The 12,780-nt window shown below is 29.7% G+C and overlaps 1 protein-coding gene across 3 annotated transcripts in view; it reads left to right on the top strand.

Annotated features, from left to right (window-relative positions):
- Positions 1 to 12,780, top strand: part of LOC122851596 (ephrin-B1) — a 509,511-nt gene that overhangs the window by 490,951 nt on the left and 5,780 nt on the right. For all 3 annotated transcript variants that reach the window (XM_044150940.1, XM_044150938.1, XM_044150939.1), the window contains 3 exons: positions 11,212 to 11,353; positions 11,441 to 11,744; positions 11,898 to 12,179. In XM_044150940.1, coding sequence (XP_044006875.1) covers positions 11,212 to 11,353; positions 11,441 to 11,744; positions 11,898 to 12,179 — 728 coding nt within the window. The remainder of the gene's footprint in view (positions 1 to 11,211; positions 11,354 to 11,440; positions 11,745 to 11,897; positions 12,180 to 12,780) is intronic.

Raw genomic sequence — 12,780 nt, 5'->3', positions numbered from 1 at the left:
TGAGCAAAGAGAAGGGGCAAGGTGAATTTAAGGAGGGTAAAGTTTTTTTTTTTTTTTATATTCTTCATTATTATTATTATTATTTTGGATAATATATATAAAAGAGACAGAAAAGAAAAGCGATGTAACTGGAAGAAGAATGTGCAAAGTGCGTATGAGGGCAATGGTCTTCTTGTAAATCTCAGCAAGAGAGAATATTGCAACTGGAGTCTCTCTCATTCTCTACACGATATATATAATGTTGAGTGAATTTAGGGTCGCAGGCGAGAGACCAAGATGAAGATAAGTTTTTTTTTTTTTTTTTTCATAATAAAAGAATGAAAGAAGCCACAGAGAATGGTACTTGCAGTCTCATTTGTCTTCTTTTTAAACATTTTTTTATATTATTTAAATTATTTATTTATTTTTTTCTTCACTTTGAAATTTTAACCACGATATTTATAATATTATTATTATGTTTCTTCTTATCTTTAAATATAATATTTATGATTATTATTATTATAATACTCTAAGAGAAAAAAAAAAAGAGTAAAAAAATTCTTGTACCCCAATGTCTTGAACGAATCGAATCTCTCATTGTCGAGTGGGTAATTCGAGAAGGATCGAAATAACCCATTATCCCGTAATGAGCGGTGCATTCACCGTTGCAGGGTGTCTCAAGCCGTATAAACCCTCTTTTTCGACCCGTTATCCTGCGGCGCTTGTATACTTATACTATCGTCCTCTTTTTATATATGATCATCCCCTCTTTTATAAATATACATATATGCTTTCATATATTTTACAACGCGTCAAAAACTCCTACATGACGATAAAAATGATGATGATCATCATCATCATCATTATTATCATCATCATCAGGAGAAGAATGAAAAAAAATATTAAATAAGATGCAGATAATATTAAAGTAAAAAAAATTAAATAAGATGATGTAGGAAGAAGAAAATAATATGAAACATTGACCGCTTATACCACGATGAGCAATTGGGCAAAACAAGAGGGGAACCAGTGTGATACATACACATTGAGAGAGGGCCAGTGGGATGTTGCACCTCCAGGAGGTATTTTTCATTGCTTAAAAAATGTACGTGTGTGCATTTGTATATATCTATATGACGAGATCATATATGAAACTTTGAACGAGAAGGCCCTTGTTTGGGTACCTGCTATCAGCTGCACTTTTGCTTCCGGGTTATTGCTACTTCTGCTGAATCTTCAATGTATGCCATTACGATAAATTGATGAACTACATGGGACAAGAGAATTTGCCAATTTTTTTTAAATTCACCTTTCTTATTTTATATTTTTTTTTTTTAATGGACCATCTTTTTTTATCTTACATATTGTGTTCTTTGTATTTTTTTCTGGTTTAATTAATGACTTAAAGATATTGAATCAGATTGAGGGACATGCTGCGCCATCTTGTGGTCGATACTTAAAACTCTCCAGGATACGATGTTGTTATTTTATTTGCCAGTATTTTTTTTCTCATTTATTATTTTTTTTTATTATTATATTGCCTAAATGAAGCCCATCAGTGAATTTCACAGTTATAATTTGGGAAAGTAAATTGAATATTTCGGTTATAATTTGAAATACAGAAAAAAAAATATATTTAAAAAATATATATAAAAAAGTATTGCGTGAGAATATTATCAGTATGGATATTTTACAATATTTGAAGAAGAAAAAAAAAAAGAAGAATGCAAGTTATTTATTTTTTTATATATAAGCGTAATACGATTTTTTTCTATCGTTTGCCAGTAAAATTTTAAAATGTTTGGACTGAGAAACTTGACTATTATGCTTGTGAAATTCTTTTCACAGCTTAAAAAAAAAAAACATAAAAGAATAAATCGTCCAATTTTACGAAAGATCTCGACAAGAATGCCATAATCTTGATAAGCAGACATAATAGAAACCCAAGGGTCAGATTTCTACCTTGTTGCACTATTTTATTATTTTCATATATTTTATTCAAATATTATCTACCTATATATATTATTATTTCGAAAGAAAAAAATAAAAAAATAATATTTTATGATTCGTTTTGAGGGTATATATGCATAAAGTTATTTTAGCCAAAGCAAGTGTTAAAGTGACATTCCAATCAGTTGTTTTCACAAGTTAAATATGAAGAATGTCTTTTACAAGAGCTTCTCGTGTATTGTGGACCCAACGACATGTGTTTTTCTCTCCCCCCCAATTTTTTATATGCTCCAACTTTATGAAACCCGCGAGAAATAAAAAAATTAATTTCATCTCTATAAAATATAGAGATGAAGAAAAAAAAAAAAGAATAAATAAATAAAATATAATGATAATAGTTTTCAAAATTTGTAAATAAAATGAGTAAGTAAAGGAAAGTATCGGGTGTCAAAGCGAAGCCAAACGGTTTCACTATAAAGACGTATATACGACTTGTTAATGAACTCAACGAGCATCTTGTCGCGCATAATTACGTCGATTCAACGTTTTATCCGATCCGACTCGTGAATTAGTGTCACTGATCTCAGATAAGACAAACAAAATAAAAAAATATATATATATTAAAAGACGATAAAGAAACAAAAATAAAAAAAAAAATAAAAAAAATCTAACGCCACCTGGGTTTATGAGCCACCAAATTATGTGTACAAATTTTTTTTTATGATTATTTTGTTTGTTTGGTTGTGGTGGTGATGGTTGGTGGTGGTGATGGTGGCGGTGGTTTTTTTTAAAAACAATTTTTCAAAGTATTTGGTTGTAAAGTACTTTTTTTACTGTTTTTTATTTTTCATAAATGATTTTTGTATTATGTATATATATTCTCTTATGGAGTTTCTTGTATACATATATTTTGAGAACACCAATAACCCTCTAATTTTCTGCTGGACCGAAAAGTGTTGGTCACGCGTGCATACATATGACAAGCCTTGTATAAATAAATAAAAAAAAAACCCTAATTACAATTTTAAAAAAAAGCTACCGGACGTCATGAATTTACATGGACATTTATGTCATGTCCGATCAGCTAACAATAGATAAAATTTCAACACACTTACAAATTTAACATCAATTATTATTTTTTTTTTTTTGTATTTTAAACATAACTCTTTTTCTTGAAATGAAAAAAAAAAATACTTATAAATATTTATTGTTAATTTAAAGAGTAAAAACGAGCTAAATATCGTTTATAAATTCCAAGAGATATTTAAAATTTTTTTTTTGCTCAATAATAATAAAAATTTACAAAAAAAAAAAAAAAAGATGAATTTTTTCATTTACGTGGATTTGTATTACTACTCGGAAAAACACAATATAATATAATTATTTGTGTGTTTACATCAATGTCATAAAAACAATAAAAGAAGAATTTTTTTTTTTTTTTTCATGAAGAAATCCTTTGTGTTGTATATGAGAAAAAAATTATAAAATAATATAATAAGGGACTAAAAAGAATTTTTTTATCCTGACGAGTAGGAGGGTATAGGGATCAGGTATGGTATTTAGCCCAAGAAAACTGACTCAAGTTGCCCAATCCACTTCACTTGATTCCCCATAGGTTTATGCTTCCACGATTTTACTCGAGGATTTACGATTTCATCAATGGGCCTCTCACTCCAGGCTTCCACTAAGCCACCTCATTTTTAAGATGAAAAAAAAACAACATCTATAATGTACTACGTACAGATAGTATCATATTTATAGAAAAAAAAAAAAAAAAAAAATCATCGAGGTTCAGTCAGAATCAAGAGCGCGTTAATGATGCCTATTTTCTTTGTTATACTCATAGATCTATTCTCTGTTCGATCAACTCACCCGTGTATAATAATAAATAAATATTATAAAAAGAAAAAAAAAACCACTAAAAAATCGAGACGTGAAATCGATTTAAGTGGTAGAAAGCAATGTGGAAAATGCGCCACGTAACCGCCCTCTTTCTATATAATAATAAAATAATATATATATAGTTTTCGGTCACTCGACTTGTTAAGTAAAATACTCCAAAATGCTGTATTTTCAATTTCTTTAAGAAAAAGCCAGAAAAGAAAAGAAAAAAAAAGGAGCAGATGCAAAGAACCAAAGAAATCTCCCTATGTCTGAGTGAAAAATAAAAAAATGTTTTTTTTTTTCAAAAATCAACAGCTGCTTTTACAACGATGCATGTCTCCTCAATATACGCCTCTCTGAGTTATGTTGTGATTCCACGGGACGTAATTTTTTTTTTCATTTTTCTTAATTTTTTTTTTCTTTTATTAATCACACACACGAGTAAATACATACCACGCGCACGTCATGTATTTCGTAAACACGCGTGTAAGGAGTCTTAAATATTTTTATACTCATTTTTTTTTCCTCCTCTTTCCTCCCTCTTTGGTTTTACTAAAATATTTTTGTTATAAATATATTTATGATTATTTTTTTCATGTTTATTTACCGTCGAATTTGATCGATCTTGTCTTGTAGTGGCGGAAAAAAAGGGATAATATAAGAATTTAGTCCGCCATAACAAATAAAGATCATTTGACTGGTATATCATTTTTTATTTATATATATTTTTCATTCTTATTTTACTTGTCTTGAGATTTTTTTTTCACGCTTGAAGGATGAAAAAATTTATGCATGTATACACTCCTTATTTTATTTTATATATATATATTTATTTATTTATTTTTTTATTTCTTATTTATCCTCCGGCGTTTATATTCTTGATGGATACTATCTTGACCGTGTAATCTACACTCTTATGTTTTGTTGGCACACGATAAAAACTAATCTTTTCGTTAAATTCATGTATTAATATATGTTGGTCCCTCTCACTCACAAAGCATAATTATAACTGTATTGTTTGGTACCTGATAGATGAAATATTTTTGGGTGGATATTTGGTGGGTCATTTTGATTATACAACCATTAACTAACCACAAAAAAAAAAAAAAGAAAAAAAATGTATTTTATAAAGGAGGGGAAAGAAAGCTGAGAAAGAATGATTTTAAATGAAACAAGCATAAGCAATACATATGTATAAATTGTACATATAATGTTATTATTATATTTGATGGAGTAAAAAATAAATAAAAAATCAAGTAAAAAGAGGTACCATATCAGATGAAATATAACGTGACTAACAATTCTGAGAATCATCCAGGTGAGGATGGACGCGTCGGGCGTATTATCGACCTGAGAATCTTGTCTCTCATATATATGTGTATGTTGGTTGTATTTGGGTTTTTTTTTTTTTATTTTCATTTTTTCGGCGGGCAGGGGGCGGAGAGAGCCAAAAAGATCCAAAAGTTTCTAGTAATCGATTGCCATGGGTGGACGTTTCCCGTTTCGTTTTTTGTCTGTCTTTTTTTAACCTTTAATCTTCCCTTATATACCTTTTTCATTTCTTATTTTACTTTATTCTATTTTTTTTACATATATATATTTATATCTTTTTCATTTTTTTTATTTTTTTTTTTTTTCCTTTCCCTCTTCTTCTTTCAAGTCCCAAAGACGCCGCGGAAATTTATACCTGGACCCCAAAGGCACAAGGATGCACCCTCATTCCCTATACCTCCTATCCTCAATGGGCCCCAGTTATATTCAACAGTGAGACGAAAAATATAGAATGCTTTCGGGCGAAATAGCCTGCAAAACTTGCTTTGCTGCTGCTGCTGTTGCCTTGTTGTTTTTTTTTTTTATTTCTTTTAAATTTCCCCTCCATCACAATTTTACACTGGATGTATTCACAATTCACGCGTGTATGTAAAGGTAGAACAGAAAAAAAATGAAAAAAAAAATGTGTGAAACATGACGAGAAATAGAAGAATAGATTATTTTTTTGAATTTCTTTGAATTATTTTTTTTTTCTTCTTCTTTCACTATAGGGGAACGATATTTGAAAAAAAAAAAAAAAATGAACAGAAGAAAATGAAAAGTTTCGATAGACTCGAGTGGCTTATTGTTGAGATTCGAGTATGTATGTGTCATCTTAGAGTGGGTTTTTGTCCTTGATTTAAAATTTAAAAAAGAAATAAAAAAAAAATTTTTTTTATTGGTGAACGAATTGAGAATGTTGCTGGGTCAGAAAGCATTATTTGTGAATATATATTGGTTTGTAAATTGAGACTGTACGACGACCATCAGGCCAATTCATGTCTAAAATTCGTGGATTTTTAAAATTGAGAATATACACGCTTTACAGCTGTCACAACACTTTAAAAATTATTTTTTTACACTTGGACATTAGTACAAGTGTGAATTTGCACGATTTCTTCGTTTCAATAAAAAAGGATGTGGTTTTTTTCGTTTTTTTTTTTTTTTAGAACAGAGCAAAGAATGTGTTTTTTTCTGTCATATGTTTTGAAAGCTTGAAAGTTAAATTCCAGGCTATATAACTATAGTTGCATACCTGCTGTTTTGTGTTTCCCTGAAGGTAAAATTAACTACTTTAGCATCAAAACTCAGCTTGATTCTTGTTCCTTAAACATTTCCCAGATTTTCAATCAATGCATATAACCCTAACGGTTTTAAACTATTTCCATTTTACAATACTTTGTAAGAACATAGTTTTTTTTTTTTTTTTAAATAGATGGGAAATCTAGCCAAGAGATAAATGTGTCTATTACTCCACTGTCATGCAACATCATTCGATGAAAAATGAAAATTTTCAGAATTTCAAAATAGTAACAACAACTAATACCACCACAATTATATAAATAAAACTAAATATTAATAGTATGTAACGTTGCGTAAAAAATCTCTAAAAAATAAAAATAACATAAAGGTTCACAAATCTTTTTTATTTTTTTGTTTCATTTTGACAAAGTTTGGGATAATTGGAAGTTGTCTAAAATATAATCCTATTTATTTTTACATTCCTGTTGTCTGAAAGCCAGCGAACCGAATCGAGTGACGATGTTTCATTTCACAATTCTCGCGAGGATAATTTTTTTTTTTTTTTCGTATCTTTTTTGGCTACCTGGCGGGGGTTCTTCTACACCTATAATCAAGTGGGTCATTTTTTTATTTTTTTATTATTTGTATCCGTAAAACATTCCACTCGAGTGTTCGCGCGACACAGAAACGCGAAGAGGATGAGTGCGGGAGGCCGAATAAAACGAAGAAGTAAAAAAAAATAAAAAAAAGGAAAAGTATATAGAGAAATAATAAAAAAAGGAACAGACCAAGATGAAAAAAAAAAAAAATGACATAAAATGTGTGTTTGCGGTAAGGTGGCGTGTGTGTATACAGTATTGGGTGTGTTATTCTGCTGAGATCTGTTCTGTTTTTTTTTTTTTTGGATAAAAAAATTTTCTGTTCTGAAACCTATTTCATTGTGAGAGGAGCAAAAGATGAGAGGGTGAGAGAGTATCTTCCAGGTATGTGAGAGGAGTCTCAGGTATATCTAAAAGTCTGGCCCCCCTGAGGACCCTGAGGCCGACTTGCACCACACACATACACAAATATATATTACAGACAAAGAATCCCTTATTCTGCATGAACATTTATTCTTCTTCGTTTAACATTTAATTCTAACCGTTAGCCCTCCATTTGTCTATTAATTCAACATAGATTTATTCTTGCACTGGAACCGACCGACTCAACAATCAAACTCTCAAGGACTTTTCATGCTCATTCTTTACTTGTTTTTATTTACCTTCCCACCTGCCTAACCATTTTTTTTTTTCTTTCGTTTTTTATATAATCTGCTTTTATTTTTTTTTATATTCTACCTTTCATAGTCTCTTTCCTTGAAAATTGACTTGAAAGAACTCTGCAGCTGATTTTATCGATTTTTCACCAAGATGTAATATAAATATATTTTTTTACGCATTTTTAAGTAAAAATGGGTTATTTTATTCTCACAAATCGCCCCAGGTAGATGGACCTTTTTCTTTTTTTTTTTTTTTATTTTTGATTATTTGTTACTTTTTGTAAAATATTTCGTTATGGTTTCTCACCATGCAAATCTATATAAGTATGTATCGTGTATCTCAAAAGTAAAAAAAAAATAAAATAAATGAGATCCTTTATTTGTTAAATATATATTTCGAATAAATTGATTTATATTATCTTTTTCGTTTAATGAAATTTAGAGAAATGATTTTGTTTTTTTTTGTCTAAAATTTAATTACAAAAAAAAATAAAAAAAAAAAGATATTGAGATAAAAATTGTAATTTATTTCATGGATTGTTTGGAGTCAAGGACCATTGATAAATTAGCAAAAGTCTCGTGCAACTTATTTCACTCTTCGGCTCTTGTGATCTCTTGGTTATACTCGATGTTTTGCCAACACAGACACCAGACTTGCAAAATACCAAAAGCCACATATCGTACACTTCAATTTAAACTTATTCAAGATGTTTTTGGATTGAAAATTACCAAGATAACTGCACATTTACCACAATAATAGTGTGAAAAAACAGTGAAATGTCTCAATCGTTGTCCAAAATAAGACAAATGATAACAAAAATAACTCTTGCAAAATAAATATAAAGAAATTTAAATAAAATATATATAAAGTTAAAAGAAAATAAATCGGCTATCCCCCGCCTTTTACAGACTGAAAATATATACACACATGCGAGAATGTCTAGATGTCTGTCGTCGTCGACGAATTGAAATAAATATTTAAAACTTTTAAACTAATAATAGTGTGATAGTAAAGATCAAACGTAAATATCATCTGTTAATGTTTTTTTTTTTTTTTTCAACATTTCATTATTTGTCAAAATTGGATTAAATGAAAATTTTTCGACGCCAAAACAATTATCAAAATAATGTTAACATTATGTTTACGTTTTTAAATATTATAACAAGACATTTCGGTAAAATGTCTTATTTGTCTTTTACATTTTCATAACGAAAACACATACGCTATAACGAGTCAGTCATACTCTGTAATATGAAATGATAGAAGGAATGAAAGACAAAATGTAAAAAAAAAATTATGATAAAGATAGATGTATAGAGAAGTCACAAAACTGTAACGCGTATATAAACGACAAATACCAACGGTTTTACTTGGTGTCTTTTTGCTCCACCCATTTCGGTCTCTTTGATGCCAACTTTCAACTGCCTTGGCTTTGATATTCTTGCCAGAATATATATCCCTAACTTTAATTTTTGTTTTACTTATTTTAATTTTCATTGCAATGAGTATGAGTTTCTTTTTTTTTTTATTTTTCACCCCAAAAGTCATCTCTTATTACTTACTTGACTCTATCTCATCTCAATCAAAAATTATATTTTATATTTTTTGTTTTCTGTTATATATATATATTTGAAAAGAGAGTAGTGTGTTTGTTATATATGCTACATAATTTTTTCATTAATTTTTTTATTTATTTTTCTTATTTAAAAAACTCTCAGATTCGACGCCGGCCGATTATCCAACAGATTTGGTGACGCCTACTTTTTCGATATTTCAATTTGTCGGATTTGCTTGCGACTGTATCGTTTTATAAATTGGATGTGAATTCATCGTTAGTCCAATTACAATATACACGTGTACATACAAAGCATCCCAATGATTTCATCAATTTAAAAACGAAAATAAAAAAAAAGTAAATTAAAAAATTACAACCCTCGAAAAGAGAAAATTTAATAAAACCTGATACAAGAGTGCAGTAGTATTTTAAAAATTCATCCCTTATTTAATATTTATATAAAATAAATATCAAAAAATTATATAACATACAAATACTACAATCTCGTCGTAGTATTAAATGCAAAGGCTAAATTAAAAATTATTTTAAATGATGATACTTAAGTGCTCTATTAAAGCTGCACGTATTTAAAATGTAAAAAAAAATTATCTTTTTAAAAAGCATTTATCACCAATATATTCAAATGATAGTAAATAGTCAAAACGGTCAAAACAATTATATATATTTATAAATCATTAAAACACTCACCCTAATTCTCCAACCCACACGGAAATATTTTCTCCCAAAATCTCTTTATGACTTTATATCCATTCTAAAACAATGAAAACCAAAAAAAATTATAATTCATATCTTTAAATAATTTTAATCAAAACATTATCATTATTTATCTGTTATTATATATTAATTCAATGAAAAATCCATCAACAGAACTTGATTGTTGTATAAATTTTCATGATGAATTAAAATAAAACAAATAGAATATTATTTAAATATAAAATTGACCGTATGAAATTGTTTGTTGTTATTTTTTTTTTGTTTTTCATAATGGTATTATTATCCACAACAATGTTGATGAGAATAAATGTGAATTTAGTTGTTGTCAGTGTGAGGGGGAGTGATGATGACGACGATGAGGGGTAAAGGGATGAAATCGAAGGTTGAGGTGGGCGTTTGTTCATCGCAATCACTTTCACACAGACGGAAGATTCACCTCTCGACAATATATATGAGTATATATACAATAACAACAACAACAAAAAAATGAAATAAGAAAAAAAAAAATGCATGTATGCTTTGGTTGCCTAGGGACTGCCCTGTGTTTGCCACACCACGCGAGACTCAAGAACGGATATTATCGCCAAACGTTAATTTGCTCGAGGCCGTCCTACCATCCAATTTTCGAGCCCTTACACGCCCACTTACGAGATCGTCCGTTAATACTACGAAACGTCGAAATGCATTTTGCTTCAAACCCGATGGCGAATAATGTATGTTGAAAAAAAAAAATAAATATAAATAAATAAATAAAATATATAATAAAAATAATATTAAAAAAATGCAGAAAGAGAATAACGTAAAATCGAAAAAAAGTAACTTGAGGTATTTTGTTGATCGGTCTTTTGGATACACATTGTGAGGATGTCGATCGGTTTGAGGGTGCAGACCAGCTAGTGCACAAATTTTAGTAACTCAAGTCATTCGATCGACCTGTGGGAGCGTAATACATTGTATAATATATTCGACGTTGAAAACAAAGAGAGAGAGGTGAATAAAAAATAATAAAAAATGGGTTTATAAAATAAAATAAATGTATAAAAAAAAATAGAGGGATAGAAATCGCGGCAGGCAGTCCAGCCGAGTTGGCTTGCAAAGAAGAAGAAGAGAACCGGTTGTAAGATCGAATGGATCCGTCTCTAAAGACTTATCCACCGACGCCTTCTTCGTCGTCTTGTCTTTAACATTTTATTATTGTTATGTTTTTTTTTTTTTTATCGCAGACAATCTTATATTTAACTTGATTTTTCCATTTTTATAAATCTAATAATCGTTTTTTTTTTTGTGCTTTTACAGATTTCGAATAGACAATACTGATCACATTATTGATGTGAATAAAAATAATGCAGCGTTCGAGTATGACCAGGTCAACATAATATGTCCGGTCTATTTACCGGGTACTTATGATGATGAGACCGAAAAATACATCATTTATAATGTAAGTTTTTTACGAGTAATTTGTTTAATTATTTTTTGTCAAATGAAATGTGTGAATGAATATTTATGAATTAATTTTAATTGACAGGTGTCAAAGGAGGAATACGAAACGTGTCGAATAACGAATCCAAGTCCAAGGGTGATAGCTGTCTGTGACAAGCCATTCAAAACAATGTATTTTACGATAACATTTAGACCATTTACACCACAACCTGGTGGATTGGAATTTTTACCTGGTCATGATTACTATTTCATCAGCACCTCATCCAAGGACGATCTTCACAGGCGTATTGGAGGACGATGCACCACCCACAACATGAAGGTCGTATTCAAGGTGTGCTGTGCAAACGACACCAATGGATCCTCGCCATCGGCTCCATCACGCAACAACTGTAATTTTTTTTTATTTTTCAAAATAATAATTTATTTATCGCATTATTATTTTATTGTGAATAAAATATTCAAATAAATACCATACACACGCATACCTCATATTATTATAATAATAATGTATTTTTTTTTTCTTTTCTCTCTCGATTCAATAGTCCCATTCACAAATGGTGGCAGCAGCACAGTACCAAGTTCAACAAATATCAACAATTCAGGTATGAATGGTGTTGGTCTTCCAGCATCACCACCCCCAAGTGTCTTCAAAGGAAGTGATCGATATTACCCAGGAGGCAACATTTATCATCATCAACCTGGTACAGCAACTCCCTCATCACCACAATATCCACAATATCCATCGTATCCACATCAACCGATCTACAATGGCTCACCATCTTTATCACCGCCCAAGACCTCCGTCAACCAGAAGAAGAAAAACAGTACGTATACCTTGAAAAAAAATATGAATAAAACAAAATTAAAATAAATATATGTAAAAGAGGTATAAAGAGAGAGAAAGGAAAAATAAATTCAAAAAAAAAAAAATCATCGAATAAAAGGAAAGAAAATAAAAATAAAAAAAATAAGCAAAAATGAAAAATACGATCTCTTGGTCGTCGTCTTTTAGCTCAGTCGTACACCTGCCTGCTTGCGGCACCCATTTTTATTATTCTTCTTTTCACCTTTCATTTTATAAATGTACATTATATACCTATATGTTTTAACTGCGTGCAGTCTTTTTCACCTTCGGCCTCTCTTTTTTTTTCGTCTCATTCACACAGTCTCATCCCTCATTTTTTTTTTTTTTGTTTTTCTCCACTTTAAGAAACACAAACCAACGATTAATCGCACCTTCTACACTCGCGATTAATGCGTTTACGCGTTCACAAACGACACCTGTTCTCACCTGTCGACAAGTTGGATTTTTTTTTTTTTTTTTTTTCTTCTACTACTCTCATTCAGACTTGCTTTTTACACTCATTCATTGTTTTTATTTTTTCTTTCTTTTTAAATTTAAGGAAACCATTAAAATATGTATCT

This window comes from Aphidius gifuensis, linkage group LG3 (genome assembly GCF_014905175.1).
Source record: "Aphidius gifuensis isolate YNYX2018 linkage group LG3, ASM1490517v1, whole genome shotgun sequence".
Lineage (NCBI taxonomy): Eukaryota > Metazoa > Arthropoda > Insecta > Hymenoptera > Braconidae > Aphidius > Aphidius gifuensis.
This window is presented reverse-complemented; position numbering and strand designations above follow the sequence as displayed.